We start from the raw sequence: 18,192 nt of genomic DNA on the forward strand, positions 1-18,192 counted from the left end.
TCTATGTCAAGCTACTTTAAAAAAGTTGGAACTAAATTGTACAGTATTATAAGTTCTAACATCTAGGTGATCCTAGTCTTAACATTCTTGTTGCAACGACTGAAATAAAGTTTATGAAGTATATTCAACTCCAATTAAAGCATGGGCTTACCGGGCTGAATTCCAGGGCTTCATACTAATTAGGGGGCTTCAAGCTATGACTATAGATGTATTGCATGAAGAGGTTCTGTCTCGAGGGGACCTGTGAGTATTTTGTCTAAATGTTTCCGATTAATAAATATCTTTTGATTTAGGTGATTACGCATCCTTTCGTTTACTTGAGTTAAATGAAAAAAAAAAAGTCATAATGAGCTACAACCATTTGGATCAAAACTCGATTATAAGTGTTATGAGCCCTCAAGCTTACCGTTGAGTCATCAAGCGCAAACGTTGACTTAATTCTTGCCACGAGCTGGGTATGGTGGTATGGATCATGTGTGATTTGAACCTGCTAAAATCTTGTCAAACAGGTTTCTACACTTTTGTTTATCCTTGATTTTGTAAGTACAATTAGCTAAAGTGGCATACTTTTCATGAGTGTAGGTAGATGATGCAGCACTGGTAGCGCTATATAAACGAGGTTTCAAGACAAATGTTTCATCCTTCTATTTCATATCATGTACTCACAGTAGAGGAGACGTTATTACCAGATCTTCTTTGTAGAAAAGTGACGATATAGAAACGATTTTTGTATGTCTATCAGTTTTGTATTTTCTTTTGTTTATTTAAGTATGTCATTTATTGATTTTGAATAAATTACTCTTTTTTTTCAGTAAGTTAACTCAGTATTTGGGTGTTTGTGTGTTTTTCTTATAGCAAAGCCACACATAGGCTATCCGCTGAGCCCACCGAGGGGAATCGAACCCCTGATTTTATCGTTGTAAATTCGTAGACATACCGCTGTACTAGCGGGGGGCCTCAGTATTTGGAAAGCAGTTCTTGGAGTTACTTATAACAAATATGCAATGTTTCCAACTCTGAAATTCAAAGCACGTGAAATTTCGTTAATACGTATTTGAATATACATATCCTCAAAAAAAATTGGTGATCCTTTTATTGATGTAATAATAACGAAAGAAAATAGGAAATTAGATTAAATTTCCATGGCGTGCACATTAAACACAAATTTATTCTGCTGAACATTTAGGTTTTTACTGGATATTTTATTGTGGTTTAGGGCAAAGTTGTTTTTTTTTCAGTTTTAACTGTATCTAGCCGCTATTTCCTTCTAAGTACCAGTTTGACGGAATATTATGATGTCTCAGCTTTCTGTGCTATTGTTGCTTGCAAGTGCTTCTCTAACACGTTGGTCATATCAAGCTGGAAGTGCCAGTGGTCAAAAAACCTCAGATCAAACAACAGATATCACAACTTCAGACTTCTGGAGGCACATCGACCTGAAGTCTCAAGAAATACCAGAAGAAATTAAACAAAAGGTCGCAGGCGTTGATATCAAAGAAACAAGTATCACAGTCGATGTAAGTTACTTTAATGGTATTAGTCTTTCTATATCCTCTTAGAGTGAGGCTACTAACTCGTGCGGATTCACTTACAACTACGATAATATATATTATTAAACCTTTACTGAACACTTAGATAGAGCAGAATCTTAGTTTTCAGCGTATGCTGACAGCTATTTTCTTATTGTATACTCAAGACATTGCTATAGGTATTAAAACGTAATTAAAATAAAGTATAGAACAACGTTTTGACCTGTTAACCAGAATATGACTTAAGAAGGTCGAAACGTTCTTAAGTATTTTATTTTAATTAAATTTTAATACCCATACCAGCTATCTTGAGATACATTTTTACTCCATGTGGGTTGTTGTTAGTGATCAGTATCAAAACATAATCCTTACTTCAAATTAATTCGTTTAAAAATGGACAACAAAAGGCTTAGATATTCGTACATATTTGCTCTATTGATGACAAATTTAAGTAAAAAATGAAACTTATTTTATGATGGAGTTGTGACAGTTTATAACGTATATGAACGTTCATATTATTTGCCTATATACGTACTTAGTTTCAACTATTAGCTTTACACGCCAGGTTATCTACTGTTCAAGTAATGATGTCAGAGTAGTGACAAGATGGCTATTAATCTTTACTTGATATAGTAGATTTTCTTTTGCTGCACATAAGTTAAACAACTACATCATATACTTAACTGAAGCTGCGATAAGTTCCAAGTTCTTTTACATGATTTAGCTCAAATTATGTTCAAAAAAGATGTTCCGACACTACAACTTGTAATCATAGCCAGTTTTTAACCACATTGTGATAACAATTTAGATTTTTTGCAATTTAAGCAGTTTAGAATAGCACCATCTTGAGTCCTGTATACGCAATGATGCCAATAGGTTTGACAATTATCAACTTACTGGCTGTAATGGTTTCTTAACAAGTATAGCTGTAGGATTTTACTAACGGAAACAAGTTTTTGTTTTTGTGTAAAAGTTTAACAAGTTGTAATCAGTCAGTGAAATTCAAGTTATTTATCCAGCATTACAGATTTATTTCCTTTAGATAAATATTTAAAATCTAGTATTACTGATATACAGAATTGCGCAAAATTGTAAGAACAAAATCAAGGATTAGGTTTTAGGTTTCTGTCAAAAAACATTGGAAGGTAAATCACAGGTGAAACACCAAAATGTTATTAATCTTCATATTTAGTACAACGGAAACTCAGTGGAAGTGTTGAGTCCAGTAAAGATAGCTTAACAGAAACTCAGTGGAAGTGTTGAGTTCGGTTAACATAGTACAACAGAAATTCAGTGGAAGTGTTGAGTTCAGTAAACATAATACAACAGAAACACAGTGGAAATGTTGAGCTCGGTAAACATAGTTTAACAGAAACTCTGTGGAAGTGTTGAGGTCAGTAAACATAGTTCAACAGAATTTCAGTGGAAGTGTTGAGTACAGTAAACATAGTTTAACAGAAACTCAGTGGAAGTGTTGAGTTCAGTAAACATAGTACAACAGAAACTCAATGGAAGTGTTGAGTTCAGTAAACAGCTGATATTTTGTGTCCCCCTTTTGGTTTAATTACTACAGATAGTCTTTCAACCATCGTTGCAACACATCTAATAAAAGTGTGCTTTGGGAATTTACTTCAAATGTCTGTAATACACTTCCATAAAGTTTCTTTAGAAGTAATTTTTGACATGTCAAGTTTTTTAATCCATCATGTTCGAGATCTACTTAAGCTGGTTGAGATCGGGACTCTATGAGGTCATTGTATCATTTAAATGACTCCAGCAGCTTCTTGTCCCAGATCTACTCAAACTGGTTGAGATCGGGACTCTATGAGGTCATTGTATCATTTAAACGACTTCAGCAGCTTCTTTCTTAATGTTAATGATGATTGGATATATAAGTAAAGGTTTTCTAACTGCTTCACAACCAAATATTTTATTCTCATTGAGTGTTCTTGACACTGTATATCATGACACTTTTCTGTCATTTGGTTCATGGCTGTTTATCTTGTGTAGTCTTTCTTCTGTCCTGAAAGCTGCATAAACAAATATACTTAACATCAGTATAACTGAATTTAGGTGTTCCTCTTTCTTTCCTATTTTCTAATTTACCTGTCACAGTCTCATGATCTAGGGTGTACTTGACAGTTCCAGGAGAAGCAATTTGCTGTAGAGTCCAATCAGCAAGCACCACGTAAAGTTTTTATACGAACTCTCTGCTCTTCTGACAATTCTCTAAGCTTTTTGGACCATGAAAATAAAACTTAATATAATGTGTTAAACACTCTCTGAATGAAGGTTTATTTGTGGAGTGTTATTAAATTGATTTCTAACATACACCATCATCATATGTTAGTTCCTTACTAGTTTCTTTCTATATAGTTAACACCCTGCATTGGGCACCATGACAGTTATTTCAGACCTTAAATTTAATCAGTATGCTCATTCAAGCAAAACCCTTATGATATGTCCTTGGTACAAGCTTACGAAAATTCTAAAGAATGACAAGTATTCTCATACTGGTTCATCGGTTTTCTACAGTAAAGTATTACCATGTTGTTTAAGGTATAAAATATTTGAGTTTTCTTACGTGGTGACATGGAAGAATTAGCCCCACAAAATGGAAAGAACGACAAAATATTTTTTGTCCTAACACTTTTGAGTTTGTGTTTTCTTATAGCAAAGCCACCTCGGACTATCTGTTGAGTCCATCGAGGGGAATCGAACCCCTGATTTTAACATTTTAATCCGTAGACTTACCACTGTAACAGCGGGAGACAACACTCTTGTTCAGTACTGTAATTCATTACTTGTTAGATATGATTTTGGTTTTGTTTGTTGTAAATTTCGCGCAAAGCTACTCGAGGGCTATCTGCGCTAGCCATCCCTAATTTAGCAGTGCGAAAATAGAGGGAAGGTAGCTAGTCATCACCACCCACCGCCAACTCTTGGGCTACTCTTTTATGAAAGAATAGTGGGATTGACCGCAAATTATAATGTCCTCACGTCTGAAAGGGCGAGCATGATTGGTGTGACGGGGATTTGAACCCGTGACCCTCGGATTACGAATCGAGTGCCTTAACCACTTGGCCATGCCGGGTCGAAAAACGTTTGTTTCTTGTCATAAAATTTAAAGATATATTTTATATGGAAGGATGCAATTTATTAATATTTCAGTCATAACATCTGCGAACTGTAACCATCCTCCTATTTCTACATTCAGTCAGTTTAATTAAAATTATACAGAGCCAAATAAATTTCATAAAGCTACAGAAGAGTAAACGAACGTAGTGACAGTCACAGGGACTTTATTAGTTGTGCTTTATTTTTACAGATTACCTAAAGTTTATTCAGGCTTGAGAAAATTATTCAATAACTCATATTTTTATATATAACTATACAATCTTTTTAAATTGTCCTCATTTGGATATTTCAAGAGATCTGTCATTGCGTTCTTACCATTCGTACTTCTAATAGCACAATGATATAACACTGCAATTTTAATTTTTGCATACGATTTCAAATTATTTTGATTGTTCTTAAGCATAAAGATATACAAAGGGCTATCTATACAATGCCCATCACGGATAACAAAATCCGGCTTTTAGCCAGTAGACTTGCAGGCTCACTGCTGTGATCATCGAAGAAGGAGATTCTTTGAAAAGTACCTCTGATACTGCATTTTGCAAAAACTGTGAAAGTTCTTGTAACAGGTTTCAGAGATTTGATGTGGCAATCTTTTTGTTTTTTTATTTGGGAGTAAAGCAGGCCTATTAAGAATGGTTTGTTTTTACATTGTTAATAAGAGGAACAGTCCACTGTGGAGGAGTACTACCATCTTTAGACTTCCATCATTTCCAGACAATTCATCTTCATAGTCCTAACCTCTGCTTAAGTATTCTCTTCAGTTGAATTTCTACACGTTATTCGTCATTAGAAGAAATCTATACCGCATTTCAAGATTTATTGTATAGCAACGATATTTTTATAAAGCCAAACATTGTTGATTATCATTTGCATTGAATACAAATCTTCCCTATATTTCTATCTCTTTGTGGTTCCTGAAGCGATATTCTATTGTCCTGATTCCAAACTTGTACAGTTTTACAATACAACATTTCTTTATTTTGTTACTAAAGATTGGTACTTTCTCTTGACAAAACGGATGGACAGTCAGTGACATCCCTCAAATCATAATGTATTTTGTAGTTTTAATTAAAAACCCACATTCGTCACAACAAAGCTATAGGAGTTTCAAAAACGTCTCCAGTTCTCGGCAATAATAGGAAATATGCTGAAAACGTGAAAAATGTTGATTCAAGGTTTTCTGCTCTTGTGGAATTATTTACTACTAGAATTTCACATATATAAAGATTTTTCTAAAGTTACGTTATTCTCATTGGAAATTACGTTTTATGTGTTTCCCACGTCCTAAACAAAAATCACCAATAAGCTGACTTACCAGTGTTTTCTCCTATTATTTTAGTGCAGCCTATTTGAATAATCTGCCATATTTATATTATTTTCCATAATGTACCTAGGGCATTAACAATTATGTTTCAATTGGTACTTCTAGGACTTAAACAAAACTATGTTTCAGTTAATACTCCCAGAACTTTAACAGCTATGTTTCAGTTAGTTAACCAGCAGAACTTATCCATCACACAATTTGTCGTTCCTCTTCAAGGAAAATCGCTGAAAGGTTACAGCAGCAACAGGCCTAAGGAATGTTTCTGTGAGGAGAGACACACAGGATGATTGAAATCAATCGAGGCTTTAGTGTCATATAAACTGAAATGGAAACCTCGACTGTTCCACTGTACGAAGGTCGCCACTTTTATTATGTAGAAGAACTGTATGCAGTGTCTTTTAGTTTTTGTTCAGTAGAAAGAGGTCTATTAACCTACAAGAACCCTGCTACGGGACAGTGAGGCAGGTCCATGTTGGAGAAATTAGAATTCAATGTGTGAGTGCTTCATCAAATAACTAGCCTGCACTTCGGGGGGACCGATGGAGAGAGGTCCAAGCTGCAAAAGAGACAGGAGAAGACGTAGATTTATTAATACATGTATCCTTGGAGGGCAGAAGACTCTTCACATGATGAGAGAAAGTCTTTATAAGAGAATCAGACAGATTTGTCTGTACCTCCGCTGTACCACTGGAGTGGAGTACAGCAGCATACATCAGAGGTGGAAAAGGAAACAACAGTTTATGTGTTTCTGCATAAGAAATGTTGTTTATGGTCTTCAAAAAATACACCTCTTTTTCCTTTGCTAATTCAGGGCAAGGACGAAAACATAGAAGGTGGGAACCATTACAGTTAGAGCAATGTGGGTCCGATTGACATTCATAGCTGTTGTGGCCTTAGCCTCCAGAAAGAGCACGTGCCAAAGAATTACAACAATATTTCCTAGAATCTCTGAACCTTTAGTATTGGAAACATGTGACAAATAATTTTTTTTTTGTAAATTTTTCTTCATGATCACTCCTCTTGAGGAATTCAGATTAGCATGGAAGTAACCTTGAAAAGCATATTCCCAATGGACTTCGATTTCATGAGGAGTGTGCTATCTTGTGTTTAAGATATTTCAACTGAAATCTCCTCATATTGTAGCTTTTTGACAAACTCAGCAGAGCTAATCAGCCCATTTGGTTACTTCTGAATGAAAAAGGGAGCCATTTGTCCTTATGGTTGATCGTTTACTCATGATTTTTATTTTATTTTAATGTTCATTATTTTTATTATCCATAAGGAATACAGAATGATTCATTACCCATTGACCCCACAATCCATGGAGTTCAACAAGAGGACACGCTACACTACCCAACTAGGACAGTGTCGCTATGCCATAGTTTTGTGAGTGTTATACCCTAACACTAGCATCAGACATACTGCCCATAATACCCGTTGAGAACGTTCAACATCAGTACTCAGTTTATCTCTGCCCAACAGGATCACATGACTGACTTTAGGGGAAAGCATCACAAGTTCACCCAGCTACAGGAGTTTACCGGCAAAGTGGTGTGTTTCAGTGCCTCCGACACCTCTCGCCCAATAGAATCCTCTTCTTCCCTTCAAGGTCCTACAAGGTTCCCTCGTCATGTAAAGGAATCCACATCGAGAGGTAACCATTTGGACTTGTTTTAAAAACAAGAGTACCAATACACACACAATATATTATAATGGTTTTATCTTAAACCTGAATAACCATCAACTTCTATATTTATTTATAACTTTACAACATGTCTGAATTATTAGGAAGAATTATATTATGTTCAAATTCCAAATAGTAAGTGGATGTAGATTATGTTGTTCCATATGAAATATATGAAGTAAGTGGTTGTATAGCCTGTTGTTCCTAATGGAATGTTTCTGCTAAGTGGACGTAGGTGCTGTTGCCCCAAATGGAATATTTCTGGTAAATGGTATGTAGATGCTGTTGCCCCAAATGAAATATTTCTGGTAAGTGGAATGTAGATGCTGTTGCCGCAAATGAAATATTTCTGGTAAATGGTATGTAGATGCTGTTGCCCCAAATGAAATATTTCTGGTAAGTGGAATGTAGATGCTGTTGCCGCAAATGCAATATCTGTGGTAAGTGGATGTAGATCCTATTATTCCAAATACACTATTTGTGGTAAGTGGATGTAGATCCTGATACTATATGATGTTATAGCTTGTGCTCGGTAACATACGCTCATTGGCAAGTCAAAATAAATTATAGATCTTTACGTTTTGTACTTTTTTATGACTCGGTGACAAACCGGTACCTCTGCGGACTCACAACGTCAGAAACCTTTGGTCTTCACTTCAAACAAATAAACTCTTTAATAAAATAATTTGAAATATAACATTCATTAATTTTTATTGTGTGAATTGAAAACTGAATTAAACCTGATCGTCTAAGTGAGTATTTTATTTTGTGTATGAATATATTATGTAGGCCTCAGTTCATTACTCACGTTGCTCCCCCCCCCCAATGACACAGCGGTACACCTGTAGATTTATAAAGCTAGAATCCGGGTTTAGATACTCGTTGCAGAACAGAGCACAGATAGTCCATTGTGTTGCTTTGTGCTTAACTTCAAAACAAACAATACTAAGTTAACATTACAATACTTTGATATAGACTCCAGTTCATTGCTAACTTAACATTACAATATTTTGATATAGACTTCAGTTCATTGCTAATTTAACATCACAATATTTCGATATAGGTGTCAGTTCATCACTGAATAAAGAGATAGGCAGTCAAGACCTTTATCATAAATTAATTTGTTTGTTTGTTTTTTTAAATTTCACACAAAGCTACACGAGGGCTATCTACGCTAGCCGTCCCTAATTTAGCAGTGTAAGACTAGAGGAAATGTAGATAGTTAACATCACCCACCGCCAACTCTTGGTCTACTCCTTTACCAATAAATATTGGATTTATGGCTGAATGGGCGAGCATGTTAGGTGTGACGGGGATTTAAACTCGCAACCCTCAGATGCGAGTCAAGCGCCTCAACCACCTGGCCATTTTGGACCATGACCAGTGAATAGAGTTTCAAACACAGTTGTGTATCTCTTGTGTAGTGAAATAGGCTATCATGTTAAGTATGTATTTAATTAGCATGTTTTATTCTTAGGAATTGAACGTTTTTAAACGATCATTTTTAATAATCTATCAATTGTGTAAATCTACAATTGTATTTCTTAATATCGACATAAATGTGTTATGCAAAAGTTTAATCCTGGTGACCTTTAACCTGCAGTTTACGCGGCGCGATCTTTGTTTATATATATATTATTTACTGCACATTTATGATTGAATATTTTTGCAACAGGTTTCGGTAACAGCGAGAGGGCAAGCATCTCTGACCGCGGCGAGTTCATTAACGACGTAGTTAAAGCCTTGAAATTGATACGTCCTGTGGTGGGCAGTCCTAGTATGAGTGGAACTTTTGCTCTCCCGAACCTGGTAAAATATTCAACGGACATGGGTGGATATGTTCCAGTTGCACCCGGGGCTACAAGCATTATTGAAAGACAACCTTGTGGTAATGGTCAGTCAATAGAAATGTCCCTTGACAGTGTATGTGAAAGCCTGAAGGTTTACTTTTCACTTCCCCCTCATGACTTAAGTTGTCTTAAGATAAGCAATTTAGATGTCAACATCAAACGAAACGTATAACTGATAAAGTGTGTGGGGTAGAAACCTTTTCAAACGTAAGACACCTGGTAAGCACATTTCACTTCATTTAAGAAACATTTTATCAACGTACTTTTGATCTTGAAATTTTCAATAAAATACAGTTACCTAAATTAACCCACAATTACTGAACTTTCACTCGCGATTTAGATATAACTGAATATGTTTACTTGTTTATATGCATTTATCATTTATCGAGTCTTTTGTTCTGTTGAGTTAAGTACAGGAAGTAAACTTTACTATTTATTCTCCTAAAATAATTATAAACCTAAATAAATACCCCTACAAGTCATTTTATTTTGTTAAAGTAGTCAAGTTCAAATTATGGTTATGTGACGATTTTAAAAGAAATGTTGTACCAGTTATACACTAGTAAACTGTATTTCAGGTATTTCACGACTATTTAAAAACACACAAACAATCACAACAGATACATTAATCAAGATTAGATTTTCGATATTTTAAATAAGTCGAGAAATTTTGGGTAAATTTCTAATTAGTTTTTCTGCAAGGCGCACTTTCAACTTTCTTAACATTTTAAAATGAAAACGTTATTTCTTATTCTACGTTGAAATTGATCAAATTTCATGATTGACTTTTATCTGTTGATCTATATATTAAATTATATTAAGAAACAAAGAGCACCAGTTTCATCAATACATTCAATCGTTCAAAATCAGGTTTATACGTTTGATATTCAGTCATATAATATATTTATTATTAAAAACACATTATGGGTAACGTAGTATTTTACAGAGAATTTAAATTGTGTTTGTAATGTTCATTGGAAATTTTATCAGTTGAATTATTAAGAAAGACAAATAATTTATTTACTTATTGAATTTATCTTATTATTTAAAACATCTTTGAAAAGGCTTAATATTTCAGTTTTTGTCAGTTGTGATAAAGTAAAGCTATTCTCCTATATATTTTAATATTTTTTGCATGTTATTGTCTACAAAGCTACACAATGAGCTATTCATCGCTGGTATCAAAACCCGAATTTTATCTTTTTTAAGTTGCGAGTGTTCCAGCTAAGCCATGAGAGGAGGGTATCTTATTATTTAATATATTTTATAGCGAGTAATAAATAAAAATAATAAACTTTTAGATCTGTCATCAAAATGTAACTATTTCTTCGTGTAAACCATGTATATCTGAAAGTAGAATGTAGCATCTAATAAACATATAAAAGAAGACATGGAAATCAAGATTATCTCCCCTTTGCTCTACACACACGTCTAAGTGTTTATTGTTAGTCTTCTGGAAATCAAGATTATCTCCCCCTCCTCTCTACACACACGTCTAGTGTTTATTGTTAATCTTCTAGAAATCGAGATTATCACCCCCTCTCTCTACACACACGTCTAGTGTTTATTGTTAGTCTTCTGGAAATCAAGATTATCTCCCCCTCTCTCTACACACACGTCTAGTGTTTATTGTTAGTCTTCTGGAAATCAAGATTATCTCCCCCTTTCTCTCTACACACACGTCTAGTGTTTATTGTTAGTCTTCTGGAAATCAAGATTATCTCCCTCTCTCTCTACACACACGTCTAGTGTTCATTGTTAGTCTTCTGGAAATCAAGATTATCTCCCCCTCTCTCTACACACACGTCTAGTGTTCATTGTTAGTCTTCTAGAAAATTACCAATAGTTTTTATCATATTTTAGACTCCTACGTTGGTGGTGTTTGAAGAGTATGATCGTAGGAAAAATTCCGCTCTGTTATGCTTGTTACCCAGAAGTCAAGGAGTTGAGATCCCCAGAGGAAACCATCCGGCTTATCTAACAAGCGATGTTCTTTGACATTAACCTCTTTACAATTTCCTTTGTTATGCTAACAACCTGGCAGCTAAGACTCAATGAAACAAAGCCAGCAGAAGCCAAAAAGACATTATACGTATTTGAAATATATCTCACGATTTGTCAATTTTGGGCTGTGGATTGTAACAAAGAAAAAAAAAGAGGATATTAAAAATATATTGCAATTCATGTTTTAAAGTAGTTATATGAGAACGTTTTTTTTCTTTTTTGCACTTGACTTGCAGATTCCATATTAATGATTCTGAGAAAAAATGTGCTAAAAACCTATCCATGAAGTGATAATAATAAACTTTATAACTATGTATACTGTTATACTGCTTGTGGGACATACGGCAGTGGAAATAATTTGGAAATGTGCAGGTGATTCACACTGATGAGTAACAAAAGAATGAATAGTTGCATTTAAATGTCCAGCTTGTTACTCTTACAATAAATACAAACAAAAAGTACATACGTTCTATAATGTACTAATTTTACATTTGTTTTAAACCTATCAGTAGATTTTGTTCTTGCGATAACATAAGTCCATTAATGTATCTTTGTTAATTGTTACTTCAAACTGTTATACCACATAAATCAGCTAAATTCTCAGGTTGCTGCTTTAACTTTCCACTTTCATATTTGTCTATACAGCCTCTTAAAATCTTTGTATCTAGACATCTAGCTGGTCGAGACATGATTGAGAGTGATTTTCCTCCCATTTCTTATTCCCTCACATTTTCTGCATGTTTGGGATCTCAGTTTGTCTGGATTATGAAATTCTGTCCAACAGGTCTTGTTTTTGAAAGCTGACACGATGAACAAGATTATGTTTTACTTGTTATCTGTCAGGATACTATCTAACATCATTGGCTGAGATGTGTAGTACGTACTTCACTGAACATGTTATATATTGATACCATTTCCCTATTTACGACTAAAGAAGCTGTCACGAACTTTTGTCAAATGATTTGAATTTGAGTGCGTTTGTAAGAACAATCTCCTCAAGCCGTCTAGCGTTTTCGTTTTGTTATTCCATCTAAGCAATGGGTTTGGGACAACAAAACATCGACTGAAGCCATATCATGCTAGCTATGTACGTATTTTACTGCTTTAGAAGTAATACTCACATTTATATCAGTGTCATTAGAAAAAATATCTAATATTTTAATTTTATTCACTCTTTACATAATTATACCAGTAGAGCTCAAATAGCGTGGTAAGCAAATTATTTAGAGTTAATTATTAGTTACATATAGCTTAAAAGGGTCCTGACAGTAGAATGATAACTGGGTCACTGCAACACACCACTTAAAACTTTAATTTGTTCAGACGGAAAGTTATGAAGTGACTTCCTAAAAATCAGTTGGTTGGTCTACTGAGTGTCAATGTCAAATGTCTTTAATGGATGTTGAGGACGTTATGTCTAGAATTTGTGTTTGCGTGTAGAGATCATTATATCCCAATGTTGCTGCATTTTTTAAATACGACAGTGTAGCATGTCAGCTTGTAAGACTCCATGGTGAGTGAGTCAGTCGGCACCAAATTATATCTCATTTTTATGAATACTGTCTTATCTTGTTTACGATCTGTTTCACAGTTTCAGATTATTTGTCTTTGTTGGACAAAACTTCAATCCTTATTGGGTAAAATGATATCATTATTTATTCAATAGAACTTAGGGAAACTCCTAAAATGTGTTGAAAAACTGCCATTAATAGACATTGTTGTTATTGAAACATCAAAGCTCGTTTTTTAGGTATAAAACTGAGAAACGTCTTTCCAACCCACTGGACCAGGGTGTTAGATAAACTGATGCACCATTATTTTCAGTCTGTTTTCTTCCTATTATTCTGAAAAAAGTAAGTCAGGTTTTTAAAAGCCCTCTTCAAATAATCTACCATTAACGTGGTTATTAGAATACTTTATATTACGTAGCTTTAACCTGCTGCTACTGGAAGGACGATATTACGAAAATTCGTTGTGTTATTAATGGAAGCGAGTTAGTTTTCAGCTGTGCATTTCACTATTTTGTTTGGGTTTAGACATCGATATCTGTACAACATTCTGTGTGTTTTTGCCTTATCTCAGTATTTCGTAAACTCCTGAAATTCCCTTTGCTGATAAAGTTATTTCAGATGTGACTTCTCCCTATAGAGATATGGCATAATTATATGTCTCAGGCCAAACTGTTTGGATGTTGATTTGTTCATTTTGACTTGTTCCCTCCATTAAATGGATGATAACCTATGATCCAACCTATGAGAGTGATTGTTCTCACCAATCTAAGAGAGGTCAAATTCAGCTAAAGCCAACTACTCCTACGCTTTAATGAAACTTGGAGGAGGCAAAGTATCCTTCTTTACTATTCTAAGCTTGCCATGGTGTTATGTTTAGGAGTCTCCACTCAAAATATGCAGATCGGGGGTTCGAACCCTATGGTCAAACATTTCGCCCTTTCAGCCTTTTAATTCCACTATACATTGATAAAAGAGAAGCCTAAGAGTTGGCGGTAAGTTGACTAAATGTCTTTCCTCTAGTCTATCATTTCTAAGTTAGAAGCATTTGGTGCAGATAACTCTCAAGTAGCTTTGCGCAAAATCCTACAATTTACCTCTTCTTTCTAACTTCATCCTGCTACTGTTAGCATCTGTATATGTCATCCTAAAGAAAACTGACTATCAAAAAGTACATCATAGACACTTTCTTTCACCAACCTTACAGCCTTCTGTAAGCCATATATGATAAATCATGTATTAAATTATAAAAAAAGAATACCGAGTTCTCTTTCACCACCACCATCACTTTAAAATTTTTCTGGTATGAAACTCGGAAGTATATATCCATTCTATTTTCTATCTTGCAACCTAGTGGCCAAAAATATTCCGTCTTGTAACCTAGTATCCAAAAATTGTTTTGTCTTGTAAAGTAGTAGCTAAATAGTGTTCTCTCTTATAACCTAGTGGCCAAGAAATGACTAACTTACAGGCGATTAGTAGTACTCTCAGAGAGCGCATTTCGAATAATTCTGGTAAGTACCAGGTCCTTCCGGAGTTTGGGTCAACAAAATAAATACTGAAATTAATTGTTCTTTCTCACTTTACTACGACTGAACTCAAACTATCTCTGTAAGTTGTTTATTACGGCTACTGGACAAGATGTTGGGTTATTCATTTTTGGTAACTTTTAACTCGTAAGTGGAGTAAAGACAAAACGTTTGGTCACGATCTTGTCGATCATTACGTTTGTAAGTGTACAAACTTAGCCAAAAATGTGTTCGTTGTCATGTCACGTAAAGCTTTGGTTTGTTTCGAATTTCGCGCAAAGCTACAATAGGGCTATCTGCGCTAGCCATCCCTAATTTAGCAGTGTAAGACTAGAGAAAAGGCAGCTTGTCATCACCACCCACTGCGAACTCTTCGACTACTCTTTTCCAATGAATAATGGGATTTACCGTCACATTATAAAGTCCCCACGACTGAATGGGCGAGCATGTTTGGTGTGATGAGGATTCGAACCCACGGTGTTTAGATTACGAGTTGAGTGCCTTAACCACCTGGCCATGCTGGGCTTACTCGGGAGTTACAAATTTACATAAAATTTAGAGATTTATAGAAATATCTGAGACAAAACAGAAACAACAATAACACACAGCACAATATTTATTAGAAATACAGGGTGTTCGGAGAGTCACTGTGCACTTATATATTTATTAACAGACATGTTTCAATATGAAATACAAGAGGTAAATATGAATGAGAATTACAAAAAATGTTGAAAGTGACCCCCGTTGGCATCAATACAGGCCTGGATCCTTCTTGTTTTGTTTCTAAACACCGCTATCAGTTGCTGGCTTGAAATAGACTGAATGAATGCTGTTATGGCTTTTTCAAAACTGCACAGTGTCTTTCCGAACACCCTGTATAATCTTACAAAAAAAGCACTTTACAATTGTAGTGTGTTATAAAATAGAAGGAAAGATAGTTTCACTTGATAACGAACCAGTAGACAGTAGAAATTAAACTTTAACAGAAACTGAAGAGCGGTCTGTAACAGGATAATTACAATGTGGTTGGCACAGAGAAATAGCAAGCTTTTCGTGGAACTGTTGACAGTTTAATCCACACTGAAATACAAGGATGAAGGTAATATTGACAACAGTAAGATACACATTTAGTACGAAGTAATCCAAATGGGTGTATAGCCACTACAAAACACCACTGACAACAGGTGACAGGAGGAAATGTTTTAAGTGGACATTGAAACACACACAACGAGATGACCAAAGTTAGAAACGTGTACTTTTAGCAGGTGCATTCTATATCGAATTATCTAGTATGGATGAAAGACATTTTGTTTGATGGGATAGAAAAAAATGGATCAATGGAATATTCACAACGATGGTTTGGATTTCACAATTAACATGTTTTACGCTGAATAGGCTTATATAAAAACTGAGAAAGTTAGTTAAAAGGCTTAGCTGAACTGTGGAGAGTAATACGGGACATTTGTAACGATAATCCACAATTACATATTGACAAACGGTAGAGCAGCATGAGAATACGGTGTAATGTTTCATGTGATGAGAAGGTCTCACATCAAAATGATAATCACGCCCCTCGTCATGTTGACAAAACGTCAAAATTCCATCACTATAGATCTCTTTTAGTAGGATGGTCAAATTCCTGAACTCTTTATGGTTGTTATTCTGTTAAAGATCTCAATGCCGTAAGATTAACCAGATAGTAAAACTTGTGTCTATAAAGATAGTAACGAAGATGGTACACTACATGGAAATTTCTCAAAACACTTTATCTAAAGTGTAGCATCTTTTTACTCAGTTATTTCATGACTTCCTTATAAAGAAAACAAGATTTTCCTTTCTCTCCTATTACACTATTTTTGCTAGTGATGGTGAGCTTTTGGTAAGATAACATTGGTATTGTGGCAAAACTTTCTTTTGGAATACTTAAATGTCTTTTTTTCTCTCAATCTTATCGTAATCATTAGGATAAAATATTATGGTATGGTAATCTATACTCTAACATACTCCATTGATAATTAGAGGGTTAACCAGAAGTATCAAATCATATGGCATGGTAATCTATACTTTAACATACTCCGTTAATAGGTAGAGAGTTAGACAGTAGGATAAAATCATATGGTATGGTAACCTATACTCTAACACACTCCATTAATAATTAGAGAGTTGTGCAACAATTTATGAAACAAGTTTTAAAGTAGCAAATTCTCACAGCTGAGCACCTGTTCCATATATTGGCTTCTTTGTTCTTCTCTTTGCCTTCTACAACCTGCGCATATTCAAGATTGAAAATTAAGCGATAATATATAAAATATCTGATGCTGGATACAAAAATCATCAAGTCATATGATAAACAGCCGATACATAATTGCAATAGAATGGTATATATGAAACTACAATTTGTCATTGTTTGGTAATACGTAGTAGTGTGATGCTGTTCTAAATCTGATTCCTTTTGAGAACAATAAGTAATAGTTTTTTCGAATGTAAATTATTAATACGTTATAATAATAGACTGGGGACTTACAATTTCGAAGAAAGGAACCATAGTGTCGTCAGAAGTAAGTTCCTGGACTTATAAAGCCATATTCTAGGGTTTGATAGCTTGTGGTGGACGCTATTTAATGGCATTATGAAACAAAATAATATGGATGAACTTGGCAGTTTAGAACTAGCGAGAACGAAATTCGTAATAAAAGTCATACCTCAGACATGAGAAGAAAATTATAGCGCCTTTTAACAGGCAAGAATTCACAAATATAAAGGAAATGACAAAAGCTGTCCACATGACCCAGGCAACAGTAGGCAAAGGAATAAAAAGGGATCTCTGTCTATGAATAAACTATACAAGTTGCTTCAACGACATATCCAGGATTAGTGATCCAGTTGTTGAAGACTCTATGAATATATCTATTCAAGGCAAATGCAGTACGTCACGACACCCTACAAAGAGTATGTGCACTCTGTTAACTATGGAAACTTTGGTGTAATTTTGTATTAGGAGACTGGTGAAGCAAATTTTCAAAAGGTACATAAATACCGCGAAACTTTGTCGAAAAGATTCACGATTATTACGGGAATTGCACCAGAAGTAAGTTATGAATCAAGAGGGTAGGTACAAAGGTCAAAGTATTTTAGTTTTGGAACTTCGTGCAAAGCTATTCGAGAGCCATCCTTTATTTAGTTGTGTCAGACTAGAGGAAAACCAGCTGGTCAACAACACACACTGCTTACTCTTGGGCTATTCTTACCAGTGAAAACTGGGATTGACTATTACATCATAATATCTTCCTTTGACTGAAAGTTCGAGCGTTGTAACCACCAGAACAGGTCAGAGTATACTCTCGTTACAATCAAATCAATCTTCTTCTTACTTTGTGCTGCATATAAATACAGAATTTGTAAGGAAAAGAGGCCTAATCAAGGACATGGAAGGTTTTGTTTTTTTTTGTAGAAATTATTCAAAATCGAGCCCTTTCCTCAGATATCGATTTCATACAGTTCCATTACTGGCTCTTCGGTCATTGAGCGGTATATTTGAAGGTTAAAATAGCCCAATTTGTAACTTTACGCTTGAGAAGAAACTCGGCCTTTAGTGTATGTGTTAGTTTTTATCTACAGTTTAG

At 34.8% G+C, this 18,192-nt stretch overlaps 1 protein-coding gene across 1 annotated transcript; it reads left to right on the top strand.

Annotated features, from left to right (window-relative positions):
• The first annotated feature begins 1,295 nt into the window (after positions 1-1,295).
• Positions 1,296-11,526, top strand: LOC143223856 (uncharacterized). Its single transcript, XM_076452334.1, has 4 exons — positions 1,296-1,517; positions 7,477-7,648; positions 9,354-9,601; positions 11,392-11,526. Exons 1-4 carry the CDS (start codon positions 1,296-1,298, stop codon positions 11,524-11,526), a joined length of 777 nt encoding a protein of 258 aa, XP_076308449.1.
• Positions 11,527-18,192: the final 6,666 nt, after the last annotated feature.

Source organism: Tachypleus tridentatus, chromosome 8 (genome assembly GCF_004210375.1).
Source record: "Tachypleus tridentatus isolate NWPU-2018 chromosome 8, ASM421037v1, whole genome shotgun sequence".
NCBI classification, from domain to species: Eukaryota; Metazoa; Arthropoda; class Merostomata; order Xiphosura; family Limulidae; genus Tachypleus; species Tachypleus tridentatus.